At 40.0% G+C, this 20,923-nt stretch overlaps 1 protein-coding gene across 2 annotated transcripts in view; it reads left to right on the forward strand.

Moving 5' to 3' along the window:
* The window catches only part of RASEF (RAS and EF-hand domain containing), a 93,839-nt gene that overhangs the window by 17,218 nt on the left and 55,698 nt on the right, over positions 1-20,923 (forward strand). For both annotated transcript variants that reach the window (XM_043870520.1, XM_043870521.1), the window contains exons 2-3: positions 17,028-17,174; positions 19,894-19,984. In XM_043870520.1, the coding sequence (XP_043726455.1) occupies positions 17,028-17,174; positions 19,894-19,984 (238 nt within the window). The remainder of the gene's footprint in view (positions 1-17,027; positions 17,175-19,893; positions 19,985-20,923) is intronic.

The following is a 20,923-nucleotide window of genomic DNA, read 5'->3' on the forward strand; positions in this document are numbered from 1 at the left end:
TCTGCAACTTGAGAAAGCCTGCATGCAGCAGTGAAGACCCAGCACAACCCCAGAAAAGTAAAAATAATTAAAAAAAACAAAAAACAAAAAAACAGAAAAGCCCCAGAAAGAGAATGTGGAACTGAGGTAGAAAAGATAAACATCACCTGCTTCAAAATATTTGCCTTGGGTTGCCTCTGAACTTGAAATCTGAATTGTGACATGGTAGTGATTGAATTCCCCATGAAGGTAAGAAATTTATACTTCATCAAGTCTGTTGTGTATTATTTTGGCAGTGGGTTCTTGAGAGACAAATAAACCTACAGAAAAGTGCACGGAGCTTGGTGTACAGCTTGCTGACTGCATGCTGACAGCATCCAGATCAAGAAACAGCATGTTGTAACAACAGCGTGAATCAGTTTTATGTATACATACATCGCCTCCCTCCAGAAAGTAACACACCATTGTAGCGCAATTATACTCCAATTAAAAATAAATAATAATGTTTAAAAAGAACTTTAAAAAGAAGCAGCATGTTACCTAGAAGCCTCTGTGCTCCCTTCCAATCACTACGGTCCCTCCCTGACCTCCAGGCCTGATTCCCTGTGTGTTTTTTCCCTACTACATGGTTCGGCTTCTTGCACTCAACATTATGCTTGTAGCTGTGTCATTTCCCCTGCTGTAGAGTATTCATTGTGTGAAGATACAACTTATTTATCCACTTCACAGCTCATGGCCGTTTGAGTCATTTCTACTTTGTAGCTATTACATATCGTGCTGCAATGGGCCAGCTGTCACGCATCTTTTGGTCAGCATGTGGGCTCACCCAATGCCTTGCTTTCTTTTTTCCTTTTTTAAAAAGACATTTATTTTTTATTTTGGCTGTGGTTAGTCTTCACTACTGCACGTGGGCCTTCTCTAGTTGCAGAGAGTGGGGTCCACTCTCTAGTTATGGTGCGGTGGCTTCTCTTGTGGTGGAGCACAGGCTCTCGGGCACGTGGGCTCTGTCATTGCAGCTCACGGGTTTAGAGCAACAGGCTGAGTGGCTGTGGTGCATCACTTGAGTTGCTCCATGGCATGTGGGATCTTCCCAGACCAGGGATCAAGCCAGCGTCCCTTGCGGATTCTTAACCACTGGATCACCAGGGAAACCCCACCCAATGCCTTGCTTTTAATAACTGTTTACAAAATAACTTCAGCTTTCCTTGCTAACTCAGGGTCATCATTATGCAGTCGAGTTTCATCCTGGACTATGGTGTAGCGCATCCCCAGCATTTGTGGGGATGGTAGTCCAGCTTGGCTTTTTGAGTTCCTGGGTGCATTTTCTGTTCTTGCTGTCAGGCTGCCAGGTTACAGTTTACTATTATCAGTTCCTCCTTCCTCCCTCCCTCCCTCCCTCCCTCCCTCCCACCTACCTACCTACCTACCTTAGTATGCTGAAGATGCAGAAATCAAAATGATCAGATATACTAGAATTGTGTTTTTAAACCCCCTTTTGAATTCAGGTTATTCCTGTGCCCAGGCGAGGTGGCTCACAGGCTGCTGTTCATGGTTTCTTGATTTTCAGTCTTGTTTTGAATTCTTTATGGTGCCAGATACCTGAGTTTCAGATAGCTGGAATGCTGCCCTTGTTTTAAAATTATTATTTGCAGTGTTCCTTTTCCATTTTTATTTATATTTTAACTACTTGCCCCCTTTTGTTCATTCTAAAAGTTCCCCACGGTAGACACTGCAATTCTAAATTGTCTTTGTAAAAGTTATACCATCTAGAAAAGTAAGCACAAAATGTGCATTTATATTATTATGAATACATGTGAGAGCTGAGATGAATCCACAGGAGTCTGACAGGATGTGAGCTTGCACCTGGATCTTGGGCCCCTAGCCCGAAGGTTGGTTATTGAAATTATTTTTAATGTTTTTTTTTGAGTGTTGAGAAATGCTACAGAAACTGTACATGGAGGTAAACAGATACTACTGCTGTCTGAGTTCCTCTTGGCCACTCGTGGATTACCGTAATAACCTTTTTACAGCTCCTTCTTTAGTACCACTTGTATTTAAAGCAAACATTCGGCATTTATTTCCATTTTGTTTCGTAGCTATTAGGCCATTTGTACTGCTCAGAAGGGATGTTGCCCACGTAGGTGAGAGAGGGTAGCTCATACCTCAGGAACAAGACCTGGAAAACAGGGAAGGATAAAAGTTTGGGGTGAAAAATGTAAACTGAAATAAATGTAAATGCACAACTGACTGATATTGCTTTTTATGATCTAATGAACCAGTGAATTAAGATGATGACTCAGTTAAGACTGGTTTTTCTTTGCATGGCTCTCCTGAGTGGTTGAGGTCAGATTCCATCAGGAGACAGGATTTGTAGATCTGCAGGTCATTTGCTCTTTTCATGGGCTGTGGCTCTGGGAGCACAAAAGTGGACTCTTTTTAGCATAACCGATCCTGTTATAATGTGAGAAAGTCACACTTCAACAGGATTTTGGGCTACCATTTTTTTAAATCACATTTCAGAAAATCACCCTATAGTTCTTCAGAAAACCAGCTGGAAAGTAATTAAACTTTCCTGCAGTTTGCTAGGGAAGGAATAAAGGGCAAAGTTGATGAGCAGTGGACTCTTTTATCTCAGGAAACTTCCACCTTGTGGAGAATACACCCCAGGCATTGTTGAATGAGACCAGGAGTCTCTCAAAGGGTTTTAACTGTTGGAATGTTGAAATTGAAGATGTCAGCATTTTATGTTAAGGTTTTTTGATGTGGACAATTTTTAGAGTCTGTTGAATTTGTTGCGTTACTTCTGTCTTATGTTTTGGTTTTTTGGCTGCAAGGCATGTGAGATCTTAGCTCCCCAACCAGGGATTGAACCTATACCCCCTGCATTGAAAGAGGGAGTCTTAACCACTGGAGCACCAGGGAAGTCCCAACAACATTTTATTTTAAAGGGGAAGTGTGTTCAAGAAGATTTGTAAGAAAATCTCTACAATTGATTTTGTTTTAGTTTAATATTTCTTGGTCCATCTCTGCACAGAGAGACTGAAAGACCATTATTGGTTTATCTTTGTGTTTGATGGTTAGGTAACAAGGTAGGTAGGTAAAGGCAATGATTTTAAAAGTTGGTTAAAAATTCTTCTGTGATATTTTTATGCAACTAAAAAAATACTAAATGTTTACAAATAGTTTTAAGATAGTTCAAAGATGCCATGTTAATAGAAAAGAAATTCTCATTTAATTACATGATTTTCAGAGCAAATTCTTATAACCTGTGAGAAAAACTTTAAAGAAGGCCAGAGCAGTTCGTGTGTAATCTCCAACAGATCTTCTTGCCAGTATGATGTATACTCAAGCCTAAGGTCGAGATTTAACTGTTGAAGAAAATGTGACTATAGCTTATGCACCTAACTGGTGCATATCAGTAATATGCACAATATAAGTAATAATTTAGAGTGAAATGCCACTCATTCAGTAGTTAGTAGGAGGTATTCAATGTATGTTAAAGTACAAATTCAAGAAATAAATTTACTTCTGAGGTAACAGAATACACTTATATCTCAGAAAATGCCAATTTTAGGAGAGAAAATGAGTTCTTTCTTGGAACTCATGATTCTGGAGTATGTTAAAAAGTTTGGGAGATTTTAGAAAGACAAGCAAATCCTTATCTTCTATAGAAGCTGGTGATGAGTTCTCTATGTAATACAATATTTTAAGTCTGTGTTGATCTTCATTAAATTATGTGATTTAATACGTGTTTTTTTGAAATTCACATATATATGTAATAGTATTTATAAACTTAAGTATAAATATTACTTTGTTTAAGATGCATCCTAGTTTAATTTCTTGAAATATATTTGGAATTCACAGCATTGTTGTAGCCAACCCAGCTTGGAGTTGTGATTTCAGCATCCTCAACCCACAAAAACACAAGTCCAAGGTGGAGGAAAATGAAGGGGCCTGTATATCAGAAATATTAGAAATCCTCCCAGGACAGTTTCTCCAGATGGCCTTTTCTGACTCTTTTCAGCTTTCTTAATAAATGTTACATAGCAAATATTGGACACTTTCCCTGCTAGAAACAATGTGAAAAGAAAAAGGTGAAAATCAAATCAAGGCAAAAGGCAGCCAGCAGGTTGAAAAGGAGTGTAGATTTTGAAATCTCTCGCCTGTAGATTTCGGATGCAGTCTGGTGTGTTTTCTAGAATCTCTCCTTTCTCACCGTGTTCAGAAGGGGATTGACCTGTTTCAGCTTGGCAGTCAGATTCGCCACAGTGTGTCTCCTCCCTGATCCTGTGCCCTAAGTCCCTTCCGATCCCTCCTCACCACTGTCTTCTTTTACCCTCCGTGAGACAGAGTCCTTCCCCTGCCTCAGATCCAAACAAAGCTCCGCCTTCTTCACTTCACCTTCCACTGTGTCTGCCTTCCCCAGGCTCCAGCCTCATTCACTCATTCACACAGGATCTGTTGCTGGTCAGATCTTTGAGTGCTTCAAGAGATATGGAAAGATATAAGACTTCCACAAAAAACTCAGTACATAGAGTTTCAGATGAAATGTGGCAGGGGAAGAGTCTTCTTGTGGTTGAATCAGTCAGGGCATGCTTCATGGAAGAGGTGACTTTTGGGAGAGCCTTGACTGATAAGCAGGGTTTGGTTTCTAGGCAGGAAATGCAAAAAGTTAGGGTTTTGGTCAGAGAGTAATATTAAAAGATAAAGCTGTTTCCCAACTCTTTTCAGTCTCAAAAATTGAAAAAAAAAAATTAGTTAAGGGACAGGATGATGTGAAATCAACCTAGATAATATATTTGTCTCCTTTGTTGAAAATTTATGTATTGCGTGTTGGACATAGTGCAAAATACTTGGGACTGTGAGCACCTAAGAGTGTTTAGAAAATGGGAAAGTTGAAGGAGATGAGATAGGCAAGTGGAGTGGCCATAAAATGAGTTTCCAAACCAGAATTTTCCTATGAATAAAATGAGAAGGACTAATATACTTAAAATTATCTAATATTATCTAAATATTATATTATTGTCTGACAAATTGTTTTTATTATATATGTTGTCCTTTAAAAGAGTACTGTATAAAAAGTTTTTTAAATAAATAAAAAATAAAGTTATTTCTAAAACATAAAAGAAAATCTTTTGTTAATTCCATGAATATTTTAAAATTACATAAGCAGAATAGTTAGTTTTGGAAAATAAGTAAGTGTGTTAATCAGTTACTTTTTCATGTGTACCTTTAATACTTTTTTTTCACTGTGACCTTATTATGCTTTTTCCCCCCGTAAAATTGCTTGTAATCTTTTTTAGAGTTATATTTTATGATTATTAAACTTGAAATTGTTGGAATCAGCAACTGACTCTTCCCTATAGGTCATAATAGTTTAAGAAAATTATTCTCTGTACAAGGACTGGAGAGCACTTTAAGAGCAAATTATGTGATAAGCTTAGAGCAAATTCTACAAAATAGAAGATATTCTCAATTCTATTTTTCTTTTGATATTGACATGTATAAATATTGACTTCTGTAAATATTTCAGCTCTTGATTGTCGCAAATTCTATTTTTGCCTCCCTTCAAAGTACTGTCTTTGACAAATATCTTGACAAGTTTCTTAGCTTTTATGAGACAAGACTTATCAAATAAGTTGTCTCCGTTGAAGACCCTTGAATGTTTTCCCATACGTAGATGCTTCAAAATTATAGGCCTTTTCAAATTCATTTTGTTTTGATACACGATGTAAGTTTAAAAGAGGTTGATGTTGATGCTTCTTCAGATTTGTGTCTCCTGGTTCAGATGGAGAATAAGTGTTGACAGACTTTTTTATAAGCTTATTTTTTTCATGTTTTATCTAGTTTTGGTTGTGCTGGGTCTTTGTTATTGCACAGGCTTTTCTGTAGTTGAGGCAAGCGAGGGCTGCTCTCTAGCTGCGTTGTGTAGACGTCTCATTGTGTGGCTTGTCTTGTAGAGCACAGGCTCGCGGGTGCTCAGGCTTCAGTAGTTACACCGTGCAGGCTCAGTAGTTACGGCCACGGGCTTAGTTGCCCTGTGGCATGTGGGATCTTCCCGAATCGGGGATCAAACCTGCGTCTCCTGCATTGACAAGTGGATTCTTTACCACTGCACCATCAGGGAAGCCCCTATAAGCTTATTTTTAAGCTTGCTGCTGCTGGTGCTGCTGCTGCTAAATCACTTCAGTCGTGTCTGCCTCTGTGCGACCCCATAGAGGGCAGCCCACCAGGCTCCCCTGTCCCCGGGATTCTCCAGGCAAGAATACTGGAGTGGGTTGCCATTCCCTTCTCCATTTTTTTTTAAGCTTATAGAATCTTAAAGAAGCTTATAAGAATCTTTTCAGATTTACAGAAAAATTGTGAAGACAGTACAGAGAGTTCGTATGTAACCTGTACCCACGTTCCCCCATAATTAACATCTTGCATTGGTGTAGTACGTTTGTTAAAGTTCTTGAAATGTTATTGACACATCATTAGCAAATAAAGTCCATACTTTATCCAGATTTCCTCACTTTTTCCCTGGTGTCCTTTTTTAGTTCCATCATTCCATCCAGGGCACCACATTATACTTAGTTATCATATCTCCTTGGGCCCCTCTTGGCCATCTCGGACAGTTAAATATTTCAAGCAGATTACACATTTATCACCATCTTTATGAAGGACAGGAAATTTGGTGCATGCACTTTTGTTTTCTGAAGTCGTTGCTTCTAAAAGGATTTATTTCCAAACATAAAAAGCATTACCAATACAATTCAGCCATGCTAAAAATGGTTAAATCACAGTAGCAAGGACACTCTAGTTACTGTCTATTGCTCTGTAGCAGGACTCTCCACCTTCTGTTTGCTATACCCGTTTCACATACACTGTGCCTGTAATTTCCTAATTTCCCGTCAGTTTGGCTGAAAGGCAGCCCTGCAGCACGGTGCATCTGCAGGGAGCAGCACAACCGGCGGGTTCTCGCGGTGGCCTGCAGGGCAACCCTGCATCGTTCTCCGTCAGCATCGAGACCGACAGGAGTGATCTGTCTCCAGCTTCTCTTGCCTATGCTTAATTTGTTTTATCAGTGAGTATTCCTGTTTCCCCATTCCTAAAAGGAAAACCTTAGTTATATTGTGTCTGGAGAGAGTCATGAAAGGAGAGATGAGTCATCACTAATTGTCTTCTGATTTGGCTGCACGTTAATGAGAATGTTTCCAACCGCACGGATGTCTCACTACCAGCTGAATGCCAAAGGTGAAAAGCACACATGCACCAACTCATCTTGGCTTATTTTAACACAGCTGTTAATGCCTTTAGTGCACAGTATAATAACAGTTACTGTTAATGTAACTTTTTGATTACCGTAAAGAAAAAATGATAAATGCTAAAGCGGACTGAATACAGGACCACAGGCTTAAACTGGAATTGTTCCTGGCAAACTTGAGAAGGTGATAGATGTCATCTGAAGTAAAAATTAAGCATAGAAAATGACATGACACTCTTTAGTTTCTTCCCAATCCCTCTCTTTCTTGCCAAAATAGACATTTTCAGTGAAAAACAACTATAATACACCTAATTGCACTAACATTACTAGATTATGCCTACATTTGACTTGACTTGAAGTAAATTGATAGAAGAGAAATATTGGGAGAGTGGATGTGCATTATAAGTTAAGAATTCTGAAATAAAGAGGTGCATATTCCCACATATACCTATTTACTGTCTGCATATATAAGCACATTGATAATGTGATGCCCATAAATGAAAAAATTTGGTATGGACCTAGGGGCAAGATGTGAGCAAAGGGTTATTTTCCTGGGCATTGCCCCATTCCCATTCCTGTGCTCAGGGCCTTATGCTAATAGACTATAACAGGAATCAAAGTAAGGCCTATTTGGCCCTTTGCCTGTTAGTATAAATAAAGTTTTATTGGTGCACAACCAAGCTCATTCATTGATTGTTGTTTATGGCTGCTTTCATGCTACAATGGCAGTTAAGTAGTAACAATAGAGATGGTAATGTTTTAGATCTGGTGCTGTGAAGAAAAGGTTTAATGACCCCTGGACTATATACGCTTTGCAGACTGACCTCAAGTGTGACCCAGCTCTCATTTGTCAGTTTCCCTTGCACTGGTCCCAGAAGACATTTCTGTCCAAGGGGCTTTCATACCACACAACTTTATTCCCTTCAGCCTTTTTCCAAAACACAATGTATTGATAGAAGCAGACAGGAAATTACCACCTACTTCTGTCTAACTTATTTGAATAGAAGAGTCAAAAAGAATAACAGATTGTGACAATGGCTAACATTTATCAATTACCTACAGCATGCCTTGTATTGTTGAGTGTACTTCAGTACAGTTAATCCTCGTTTTCGTGGTAGGTTCCAGTACTATACCCACATTGTACCTGAGGACACTGGAGCTCAAGAGATTAAGTGTTTGCCCTGGGTCAAGAAGCCAGGACGTGCTGAGGAAGCATTTGAGTTTAGCCAGGCTGTCAGGCATACCCCATGCGCTTTTCCTTGCTGATTTCAGAAGCCCTCAGCTGTTGGATGTGGGCCGTTTCTAATCCTTCAGCACAGTGCCTCTTGCTGGCTCCGTCTTCCTCCCTCCATTGGCAAACTCCCAGTGAAACTAAATTTCAGTGATTTTAAATAGAAAGCAATTTTCAATTTGAAATGTTTCTAGACTTTTAATACACCTCGTTAACATGCTCATCTTCCAGGAAGTTTCCATTTTAAGCCTTTATGAGGAATTGTTACCCAAATAAGTACTTGTGAATGCATGCTCACTCGCTTCAGTGTCCAACTCTGTGTGACCCCATGGACTGTAGCCCGCAAGTCTCCTCTGTCCATGGGATTCTCCAGGCAAGAATACTGGAGTGGGTTGCTATGCCCTCCTCCAGGGACCTTCCACTGCCCATAAGTACTTTGGCAAGTAAGATATTTTGAGGGTGGCATGAACCCAGGAGGAATTTTACCTGCAGGAGGGTATTTGGACTGGGGGAACTGGGGGATTCAACAGTGGTTGAATACCTGGACCAGGTCATGCTCTGACTCCGCAGTATCAAAACAGCTGGAAAAAGCCCAGGCCAGTGGACTGGATGTCTTTCCCAGTCTGGGGGGAGCAGCACCAGGTTGAATAGACCATTGTTCGTTTTCTGTAGAAGGAAGAACCAGTCACAGTTCTGTAACTGAGTTAATGAAGATCCAAACCTATTGTGAGAACATAGACTCAAATCACTTCCAGTTACAGGCGGCCAGCCTGAGCCTATTAGCAGGCAGAGGCACATCCTGTCTGGAAAGCAAGCCTTGAACTAATGCTGCCCTGTTCTAGCAGTGCTGCTGGGGAGTTTGGCTGTTGGAATCTGTTTTCCACTTAGTTGGGACTTAGTCTGAAAGTATGTGTACTATGTAATGAAAATACATTTTGAAATCATTCATTTTCATTTAACTTTTATTTCATTTAACTCAATTGACATATGACAGTCTGGTTTGTTCAAGGCAACTAAAAACATCTGCTGGTGTTACCTGAATAGGAATATATTTATTATTCTTATTCCCAAAGAGAAATAGCAATCAGATTTTTTTAAAGTCTTTATTTTAGAGCAGTTCTAAGTTCACAGCAAAATTAAGAGGAAGGTACAGAGATCTCCTGTATATTCCACTGCTCCCACACATACACAGCCTCCCCCTTTAGCAACAACTCCCACCAGAGTGGTACAGTTGTTATAGTTGATGAACCTATATTTATACATCATCACCCAGTTCCTTATTTTAGATTAGGGTTCAGTCTTGCTGTTGTACATTCTGTGTCTTTGGACAAATGTACGATGATATGTAACCTTCTTTATGGTCTTATACAAAGTATCTTCAATGCCTTAAAAATCCTTTGTGCTTCACCTATTCATCTACCTCCCTGCTCTCCAACCACTGACAACCACTGATACTTTTACTGCCTCGAAATGCTCCCTTTTTGACAATGTCTGTAGTTGAACTTTGACCACCTGATGCAAAGAACTGACTCATTGGAAAAGACACTGATGCTGGGAAAGATTAAGAGTAGGAGGAGAAGGGGGCGACCAAGGGTGAGATGGTTGGATGGCATCACTGACTCAATGGACATGAGTTTGAGCAAGCTCCGGGAGATGGTGAAGGACAGGGAAGCTTGGCATGCTGCAGTCCATGGGGTCACAAAGAGTTGGACACAACTTAGGAACTGAACAACAATAATTTAGTAATATATATTTAAAGTTCCTCCATGTCTTTTCATGACTTGATAGCTTATTTATTTTTGATGCTGAAAAATACTCTGTTGTCTGGCTGCTGAATAATATTCCATTGTCTGGATGTACAACGGTTTATTAATTCATTCACCTACTAAGGGACATCTTGGTCACTTCCAAATTTTTACAATTATGAATAAATCTGCTGTAAGAATAAACCTGTGTGGACATATGTTTTCATCTCCTTTGGATAAAAACCAAGGAAATCGATTGCTGGATTATATGATAAAAGAGTATTTAGTTTTATCACAATTTGCCAAATTGTCTTCATAATGGCTATACCATTTTGCATGCCCAGTAGCAGCAAATGAGAGTTCCTGTTGCTCCACATCCTCGGTAACATTTAGTGCTGTCAGTGATCTGGATTTTGGCCATTGTAATATATGTATAGTTATAGTTGATTGTTATCATTTGTATTTCCCTGATGACATATGATGTGGAGTATCTTTTTCATATTCATTAGCCTTCTGTATATCTTCTTTGATGAGGTATCAACTAAGGTATTTGACCAATTTTATAATCAGGTCGTTTTTCTTATTATTGAGTTTTAAGAATTCTTTTTATATATTGGATAACAGTCCTTTATCAGATGTTTCTTTTACAAATATATTCTCCCAGCTTTTGACTTATCCTCTTATTCTCTTGACTTTGTCTTTTGCAGAGCAGTTTATTTTAATGAAGGCTAGGTCATTGATTACATCTTCTTGACTCATGCCTTTGGTGTTAATCTAAAATGGCATCGCTATGTCCAAGCCTATTCTGATTTTCTCCTAGGCTTCTCTTCTAAGAGTATGATAACTTTGCAGTTTACATTCAGATCTGTGATCCACTTTAAGCTAGTTTTTATGAAGATTATAAAATCTGTGTCTAGGTTCATGATTTTTCATGTGGATGTCCAGTTTTGCCAGCATGATTTGTTGAAAGACTATCTTTGCTTCTTTGCGTTTTCCTTGCTCCTTTGTCAAAGTTCAGCTGACTGTACTTACGTGGGTCTACTATCTGGGCTGTCTCTTCTGTTCCATTGATGTGTTTGTCTATACAATCAGATTTTAGTTGTCTATAATTTTACATGTTCTATTAGAAGCTCATGAAAATTCTTGAGGCCCCACATTGCTGGATAAAATTACAGTAGGCTGAGGTTTACCTTTATATCTGTAAACTTGTTTCACAATCCTTTGCTTAATTCTCTGCTTCAGCCAGAACTTTGTGAAGATGGGAATAATTAAGATGTAAACTTGATCATGTCATCTCTTCCTTTAAACCTTCCAGCGTCTTACCACCCTCTCAGGATAATTGCCCCCTTGCATTTCTTATCTTTATCATGCTTTCAGGCTCTGTACAGTCATCTTGCTCCTGTTAATACCTCTCCCAATATAATGCTGCTGGCCCCTCCCCCACTCCAAGCTCTCCAGCCTGTTCCATTTATAAGAACTTCTGCTGGCCCTTCCCTTGCTTCCAGACCCCTCAGCCTATGGTTATCGGTTCCTGGGAGAGGTCACCCGTACCCCACTTCTGCCTCATTTGCATCTAATCATGTTTCAGGTCATCATCCCCCAAGGCTTGATCTCGTTCACCTGCTCTGGGCTGTCAGAGCATCTTATACTTAATCTTCATGGTGAGCCCCATAAGGAAAGGTACTCAGTCTGTTTCTTAGTATTTTATTTCCAGGATCTAATATAGTGCCCTTTGGATTGTGTGGGTATTTCATTTCCCATGCTCAGATGTTAAGGTCATAGCATCAGTCTTCTGGCCATCCCTAATGTAGAATGATGTAGACATTGCCATTGAATACTCTTTGCTTTTGTCTACAGAAAGTCATTTAAAGTTTTAAATATATATAACTTATAGTTTAAATAAGTAGTTTAGCTCTGTATTTCAATGCTTAAAACAGCAAGATGTGGAATCTAAGGGCCAGCTTTTCCTACCAACCTTACTGGTTCACCATGTTCTTTAGGCTGGAGTGGTGTTGCCTGTACTTGACTATTTCCCAGGGTTGTCCTGAGGCTAGAGAGGTCCAGGCATTCTAAATACTGGCCTTACTACATTGTGTGTTAGTCTCTCAGTCTTGTCCAACTCTGTGTGACCCCATGGACTGTGTGTAGTCCACCAGGCTCCTCTGTCCATGGGATTCTCCAGGCAAGAATACTGGAGTGGGTTGCCGTGCCCTTCTCTAGGGGATCTTCCCAAGCCAGGAATCAAACCCAGGTCTCCTGCATTGCAAGCAGATTCTTCACCGTCTGAGGCCTTACTACATTGCCAGTATATAAACATAGACAAATATGTGCTCTTCTAAGTAAAATGTTAATCCTGTGGAAGTGTGTGACCTTTAAATTTTTTTTACCCATCTTAATGATACCTATTTTTTTCTCCTAAATTCAGATAATTTCCCTCTCAGCTTTAATGGAAATATTTACAATTTGCAATGTCTATTTCCCAGGGATAATTTTACATTTTTAAGTTGTGACTTTTTCACCAGCAGTTTGCCTCTAGCATTGTCTTTCATACAAAGTCTTGTAATTTATCAAACAAGAAGATGAAAAGGCTCAGATTTTAGACATCTAAAACCAGTTGGTAATCCAGGGCGTGTTTTTCTCACTTCATCTGATCTCTTTCCTTAACATACAAATTAGATAATTTTTAGTGTGAGTAACTCTCTCTGAACAGAAGGAAAAACTGTTTTTCGTCTTGGCTGACTAACACATACAACCCAACCCTGAATTTTTACCCAGTATTTGTCCAGTACACCTGTAAACAGGTCTACATGGTGTTTGTGAACCCAAGCCCAGTTATCTTATGTGAGACCCTGGATTTAATTAATTCAGAATGTTCAGAGCCTTGTCACTACCGGGCACCCTTCTTAGCACCCAGAGGTACCACCCTGGGTCAGGGCCAGGAGAAAACAAGAGCTATGTGTACACTGTCGTGCAGTCTGCTTGTCTAACCTTTGACAAGGAGTGGGGACACTGGGAGAGGCCGGTGACTCCTGTTCTCTTGGGAGCAGAACAAAAGACTGTCTTGGCACCAAGTAATGGCACCCAGCCTGTTGAGCTGAAGAATCCATAGGTGTTTAGCTGCCTGTACAGGGTCTTACATAGAGGGACCAGGTATCATCTTTTGTTCAGGTAGAGTATTTTTTGTTTTTGTCTTCCTTTTTGCATCAGGTGTGAAAATCTCCAACTGCACTGCGTTCCGGTCTCTTGGTATAATGCCAGTGGTTCTCTAGTTTCACAGATACGGACTAGATGAAGCAAGCGGGCAGAAGGAGTACAGTACAGTAGTGCTTTCCCAAATAGCTTTAGGTAAATAAGAATTGATAAGGTTATCTCAGCTTAGTCTTAGTCATGCCTTCATTCTTTAAAGGAGTCCCTTTGTGATATAGATGGTCCTTATAGTAGTAATACCTATCCTCCTCTAAAATAATTTTCAAAACATCTTGGTACATCAGTTTTTTTTTTTTTTTATTGGAAGTATGCCCTTCGGACCCTTGAACAGCACATTAGTGCTTACTCTAGGCCTAGAGATAATTCTTCCTGAGAGCTAGACTCTGGAGCCAGATGGGGTGAATTGGAATCCTGGCTCTGAGACCAGGATGGTACTTAGCTCCTTTCCTCTGTGGTGAATAGCATACAAGTGATAATGTCTTCATAGAGTTGTCATGAATGTTAAGTGACTAGTACATGTAAATGCTGAGATCACCCCTGGGACTACATATGCTTAATAAATGTCTGCTTCACTATATAAATGCTTCAAATAGTCTTTTATTCCCTTGAAAGAGAGTAGATGGTGGCAGTAAAGATTTACCTTCGTCATAGAAGTTTTATTGTCTAGTTAATATGAAGCTATCAAGGAAGGAAGGAAGAAAGTAATTTAATCTGGAAGATGATGACTAGAAAAACAAAATAGGAAAGTGTAATGCCAACTTTTTAAGTCCAAGTTGACCTTTTCAAAGAACTTCCAAGTCTTAAGCTCTACAAAATACTAACTTCTTTCTCTCATGTTGGGAAGATTGATGTGGTCAGGCAGTGTCTTTCAGTGTGGTGATCCAAACACATTTCATCATGTGTTTAGCCATGCTAGAGATTTTCACTTCAGCTGCGAGGGTGAGGAAAGGAGGAGAGAAGGCAGAGGAGGAGACAGGTAGTGGCAGGGGTGGGGAGGAGAGAGAGCAGGGGTGTGAGAGTGTGAGCAAAACAGATACAAGAAAGAGATAATGAGAATGAATATCAGCTAGCTTCGAGCTAGCATCTTACAAAGGATTTTAGCAGCCAAGCACAGAAGTGGCAAACACATCATTTCTGTTCCCATTCCATGGGCCACAACTGGTCACATGGCTCCAGCCTACCTGCCCAGGGTTCTGAAGAGTCAGTTCTCCCCTATAAAAAGAAGCAGGGTCATCATTACCATCTTTCTAAATTCTATATATATGCATTAATATACTGTATTGGTGTTTTTCTTTCTGACTTACTTCACTCTGTAAAATAGACTCCAGTTTCATCCACCTCATTAGAACTGAAATAGATCACCAGTCCAGGTTCGATGCATGAGACAAGGTGCTCGGGGCTGGTGCACTGGGATGACTCAGAGGGATGGGATGGGGAGGGAGGTGGGGGGGGGGGGGGGGTTCAGGATGGGGAACACATGTACACCCATGGTGGATTCATATCAATGTATGGCAAAAACCACTACAATATTGTAAAGTAATTAGCCTCCAATTAAAATAAATAAATTAATTTTTTAAAAAAAGACCAAAAAAAAAAAGAAGAAGAAGCAGGATAGATCCCAGCTAGTCCCTGATACAACAGTTAACCATGTAACATATTTCCTGCTGATGGCAGACATTTCCTACAATTAACCTATTTGTATGCTTCACTGTAAACTATTCCTGACATTCTGTATAATACCAGGACCAGCAAAGGACACAAGAGAATGTGCATACATTATGCTTCTTTCTTATTTTAGAAATTTTCAGAAATTCAGGGAATCTTCTGAGACATCTACTTCTGAACATTTTATTGCTGTGCAGTTAGCCAAGAGGTAAGGACTCTTGGTGACTATCTATTTTTTTATTTTATTTTTAATTGGAGAATAATTACAATATTGTGATGGTTTCTGCCATACATCAACATGAGTCAGCCGTAGGTATACATATGTCCCCTCCCTCTTGAACCTCCTTCTCCATCCCACCCCTCTAAGGTTGTCACAGAGCACCGTCTTAATGGCCATCCTTGACAGGCAGTTTCCTATTAACAAGAAAGTTGTTATGCTTTGTATACCACTGGTAGTCAGTAAATGACAAAAGGTAAAGAAGTTAGTGATCCATTGAAGTTACACGGGACAATCCAAAAGTAGACTTTTTTTTTTTTTTTTTTACTGCCTTTTAATATAAGGCTTACTACTGTGGGCAGTGTTTGTACTCAGCTCTGATAGGAGGAATGGGTACCTTGTATCACCAAATAAATTGACATATTCCTGCAGATTTATTAATAATACTTCACATGAGCCATTCTTTTGGATCTACACACATTCTTTTGGATCCACATCTTTTGGATTTAATTGGCCTCTATACACACCAAGCAGTTTATTTTTAAGAGCAAACCCTGGGAGAGTTTATAGCTACATGGACACACCTCAGGGCCATGCTTAACTAAGCTTTGGGTTAATGTGTACCTGACACTTTGCAGTGTTTCATAGTTATGTGGAGCGAGCTTGAACCCATTTCTTCTGCCAAGTTTCAGGTGTTTGACACCACTAGGAAGCAATATAATGTAATGGTTGGCCATGTGATCTACAGTATCAAATTTAGTTTGAATCCCAACTCCACCTCAGTCAGTATATGACCTTGGAAACTTTCACTGTTTGCTATGGTTGCCTAGGTATTTCTGATAGCAAATATCTGACTGGGTGGCCTCAACAAGAAAGATTTATTTTCTCACACTTCTGAAGCCTGGAAGTTTAAGATCAAGGTATTGGAGGGTTGGAGGTGAGAGCCTCTCCCCTTGGCTGGTCACTGGCTGTCTAACCGTGTCTTCACACGGTCTTCCCTCAGTATCACTCAGCATGTGAGCGCCCAGACGTGGGTCAAGGACACCACTAGCCTCACTGACTCAGGCCTCTGTCCCCTAGCAGGTCAGCTGCCCAGTCTTGCCAGTTTTTCTTTTGAAATGACCCCGAAATATTTGTCTGTTACAAATAATAACAAGTATGAGGATTGTCACATATAAATAAATGAAATAATTTTTAACTGACTATAAAATGATCGGTATATGTACTTTTATGATCATAAAGTCTGAAATATGTCTTGTAGGGGTTGGTGGAACATGTTATAAGTAATTAGTTGGTTGCCTGATTTTTTTCTACAAATCTCTGTACCTTTCTGTGAAAGAAAGGAAATACCCAGCAGTGACAAAAAATATCCTTCCCTATCAGACCTTCCCTGGGAAGAAGGCCTCCATCTTCTAATATTAAATCACCACTTTGTATACATTGTACGTCTTTTATAATCATATTGTACAACCTAAATATATACAATTTTTATTTGTCAATCATATCTCAATAAAGCCAGAAAAAAATGAAGTTGCTGTTCACTGTTAAAAAATAATAATAATATGTAGAATAATGCATTAGCATCTCTGACTTCTGTTTTCCCTCCATTCTGGCTATTCTGTTGTTACATCTTTCTTCCTTGGTTCTTATATATCTCTTTCTGAAACATATTCTGAAAATTTGAATTTTTTTATTACTTGGCTTTATTTAGTTTTTAATTTAATTTTTTTTGGACAGAAAAGAGCAAGTTAGTACCTTGTATCAAAACATCAACCTCGTGGAGCCAAGACTGATTCAACCATATGAACATGTTATAAAGAACTTTATCCGTGAGATCAAACTTCAGAGCACAGAAATGGAAAACCTGGCCATTGCAGTGAAGAGGTACTGAAGTCTTTCCTCTCTCCATGGCAGAAGGGGTCCTTTAAGTGGCTCTCTGACTGAATGGCACAAAGATGAAACACATTATCACATTATGATATGGGGGGACTGCCCAAATCTGAGGAATCTGGAGCCTTCTGAACTAAGCCAGCACAAGGGAAGCCGAGTCTGGCAGTACTTTGTAGGGTCAGCCAGCAGTCCATCAGCGTGTCCCCATGATCCTATCGTATAAACCTTTCAAGGGCTGTGATTCATACAGAACTGTTCAGAGAGTTTCATTATCTTATATCCAGCCACTTGAAACCTACAGGAAACTTTTCATCCAGAGAGAGGCAGGCAGAGACTCCATTTGAAGCCTGACCTTGTCACTGACAGAAAATGACTCTGGGTGGGTTACTTACTCTCCCTGAGTCTCAGGTTCTGCATCTGCAAAGTGAGGCTATAAATTTTCACATCCTCAGGGTGTGGAGACTTCATGGGTGAGTCATGGGTGATGCCCTTGGCACTGGGCTTACCACATGGTGAGTGCTCAGTGGGGCTCTTTTCCCTCTCTCTAGCCCTCCTCACCAGCTTAAACTGAAAGTCTGAAAACCTCTAGTCCCTGAATCTCATCAGACAGTTTATGAAAGCCACAGCTGGCTCACACAGACTTTCTTAATAGTTTTAACAGCAATGCAGTGCCAAAGAAAAATTTATATTTGCAATATAAATATAATTTATATGTTACAATCCAAACATCAGTGAAAACACACTCACTCCCTGAATATACATGGACCCACACAGATACATGGGACACACATAGATATACACACATTCACACAGGTGACCTGTAAGGACAGTCCTGTATAAACCCATCGGGAAGAAAGAATGGCGTTCTCTCCACTCTGTTCTCCTTCCCAGCCAGGCTGCTCTCCGCTGTGGAGGGAATGGAACTCTTGGTGCGTCTCTCCCCTCTACTTCTGTGGGTGGGATCCAAAGTCAGGCTCTGGTATAAGCACAAGGCCTCTTAAAGGCCACTTCTCTGAGCTGACAGAAACCTCACTGAGGTGTTTAGGCGATTCCTGTAAACATTCTCTTACCTTCTTGACTAAGGACCATCCGTCCTCATGTGTTTTGGGTTGGGGGAGAGCCTCAGTCTTTTCACTCCATTCTTGCATCTGAATAAGGGATTCCCACTGTCCTAGTAGGAGCCCTGGACTAAGGTTAAAGTGGGCATTCCCAACATGCTGGACACATCACTGGGAGCTGAGTCTTACTGCCATGGTGTCGCAAAGAGTCAGACATGACTGAGCAACTAAACTGACTGACTAACTAAGTCTTCCTGGGGCAAACAATGTGTCATTATAGACTACCCTGATTTAACCCTCCAAAACAAAAAAATGAAAGAAAGAAAAAAAGAGTTGTTCAGAAGTGAAGAAGGCAGAGAGGACACATTTGGGAGCAGTCCTGAATGCCCAGATGTTTGGCGCTGGATGTCTAGAAGGAATGGCTGAGGAAAATGAACATATTAAGGGAGAAACAAATGTGTAGCTTAGCTACTTATAGTCCCAGAGCTGACCAATAAAACCTGAAAATTTCTGTGGAGATACATGGTGCCTGCATTTGAAATAGCAAGTGTTTGCAAACAGACTAAAACTAGATGACAGTCAGACGTGGTTAACATAACCTCAGCAGGCTGTAAGGTGAGGAGGAAGTTAACGGGAGCAGAAAACAGTGATAAGTCACCCAGAATTTTACTTTGGGGTCTTCCCTCCACCCATCAATGCTTGTTTGGAACCTTATGTAGAAATTAAACTAATGAGCAAATTGTATGAGAGGGAGTAAATGAATTAAAAGCAGGTAGGATGGTGTGGTGGAAACCATTAGACTGGAAGATGAAGGCCTTCTACTGAATCCTGTTTCTCATCAACACCATATCACTGGGGCAAGTAAATTGACTCTAAGTCTCATGGTGGCTGCTTTCAAGTCACAGTCTGATTGAGTAGGCAAGACACATGCATGTGAAAATTTAGATAATTGGATACCGAGCTGAGATTGAACAAAAAAAGATTTTAGGGCTTAATCTGAAGCCTCAATTATTGTAAAGTAACAGATGTCTTCATACTGGACAATTATTAAATAAAACTATCTGAACATCATCTCAAAGAAATTTCCTGTTTCTAACTTTTTGGCAATTCAGTATGCTCTGCCCCCATAAAAATATGATTTATTGATTATATTCATAAAAGAAACAGGAGTTTTTCTAAAGGGCAACAATATCTACATTGCAAAACTTTAGGAAACTGACTAGAAATAATTTTTGAGATCTTTTTTCCCATTTAACTATAACATATAGCATTGTGTGTTTCATGTAATAAAATTTCAGAGTTGTATCTATCCATGGAGGTTTTTTTTTTTTAATCCAGTGCTGTAGCTCAGCAGCAAAAAAGATTTTCAGAATTTACTGAGAGCCTCTCAGTAACCTGGTATCTTTCTCTGTTCTTTGCTACAGTATAGTTTAATACTATTTAATCTATTCTGTTCCATTTATTTAATATCTAGTTTCAATGTCCCTTTACACCCAGCTGGTCAAATTGCCAGTCTGGGGAATGGGGAATATTATTTTAAATGGTATCTTTCTCCTCTTCTATAAAATAGCTTGAAATAGCTGAGGTCAGAATTTTCTCTTCATGCTACAAGGCCAAGAGTATAATGAAAAGGTGTGTACCCTCTGGAATTTCAGAGCCCAGGACAAGGCAGCCATGCAGCTGAGTGAGCTGGAAGAGGAAATGGATCAGAGGATTCAGGCTGCAGAACAGAAGACACGGAAAGACGTGAGTTTGTGGGACTGGCCTGTTTATGCGATGCATCCTTGGACTACCTTTTATGTACAGGGCACAGGGCATTCTCTGGGTACCGCACGTCCAGGTTGCCACAGGCACTCTCAACAAGGGCTTTGTCAGTGGTGGTTTTGAGGGGGATAGATTAAGGAGAAAGAGACAGAGAGACAATAAGCAGTCAAATAAAGGGGCTAATTTCAGATGGCAACAAGCTCAGTAAAGAAGCATCATGTGTGGTAGACAGGCTGCTTCAGACTTGGAGGTCAGGGGCCTCCTTGAAGAGGGGACAGGAGAGCTGAGGCCTAAAGGAGAAGGCCAAACCCATCTTCGTAGAGGAGGTTGGCTTCACCCTTAATACCACTGTCTCTCAGCCCATGGCCACTACTGCTTTAAATCTAGATTACAAGGACTTCCTGGGGTCCAGTGACTAAGGCTACAAGCTTCCAATACAGAGGGCCCAGGTTCGATCCCTAGTCAGGGAACTAGATCCCACATGCTGCAACTAAGACCCGGGGAAGTCAAATAAATAAAGAATATAAAGTAAAGAAATCTAGATTACAATGAAGTTAAAACACTCTGTTATGGTGGGATATGCTTTTACTTATCAATACAGGAACTCTCATAGTTGGAAGTTGGGTGTTACCTTTAGTGACTTCCATAGGAGAAATAATTGTCTTTCTTCCTTATAAAATATATTTGAATGATTACTATTTACTGAAAACAGAAAAGAGACATATTTCTTTGAGAAGCTAATGTTAGGTTGAACGTTCTCTTTTTTCTTTTCATTTTCCCCATTAACTCTGAGAAGGAGAAAATTGAGTGAGAAGGGCCTGGGTATTATGGGCCTCTGACAGACGTGCAATAGAGGAGACCTGGGTTCAATTCCTAAGCTGGGAAGATCCCCTGGAGGAATGCATGGCAACCCGCTCCAGT

The sequence above is a fragment of the Cervus elaphus genome, chromosome 16 (genome assembly GCF_910594005.1).
Source record: "Cervus elaphus chromosome 16, mCerEla1.1, whole genome shotgun sequence".
Classification (NCBI taxonomy): Eukaryota; Metazoa; Chordata; class Mammalia; order Artiodactyla; family Cervidae; genus Cervus; species Cervus elaphus.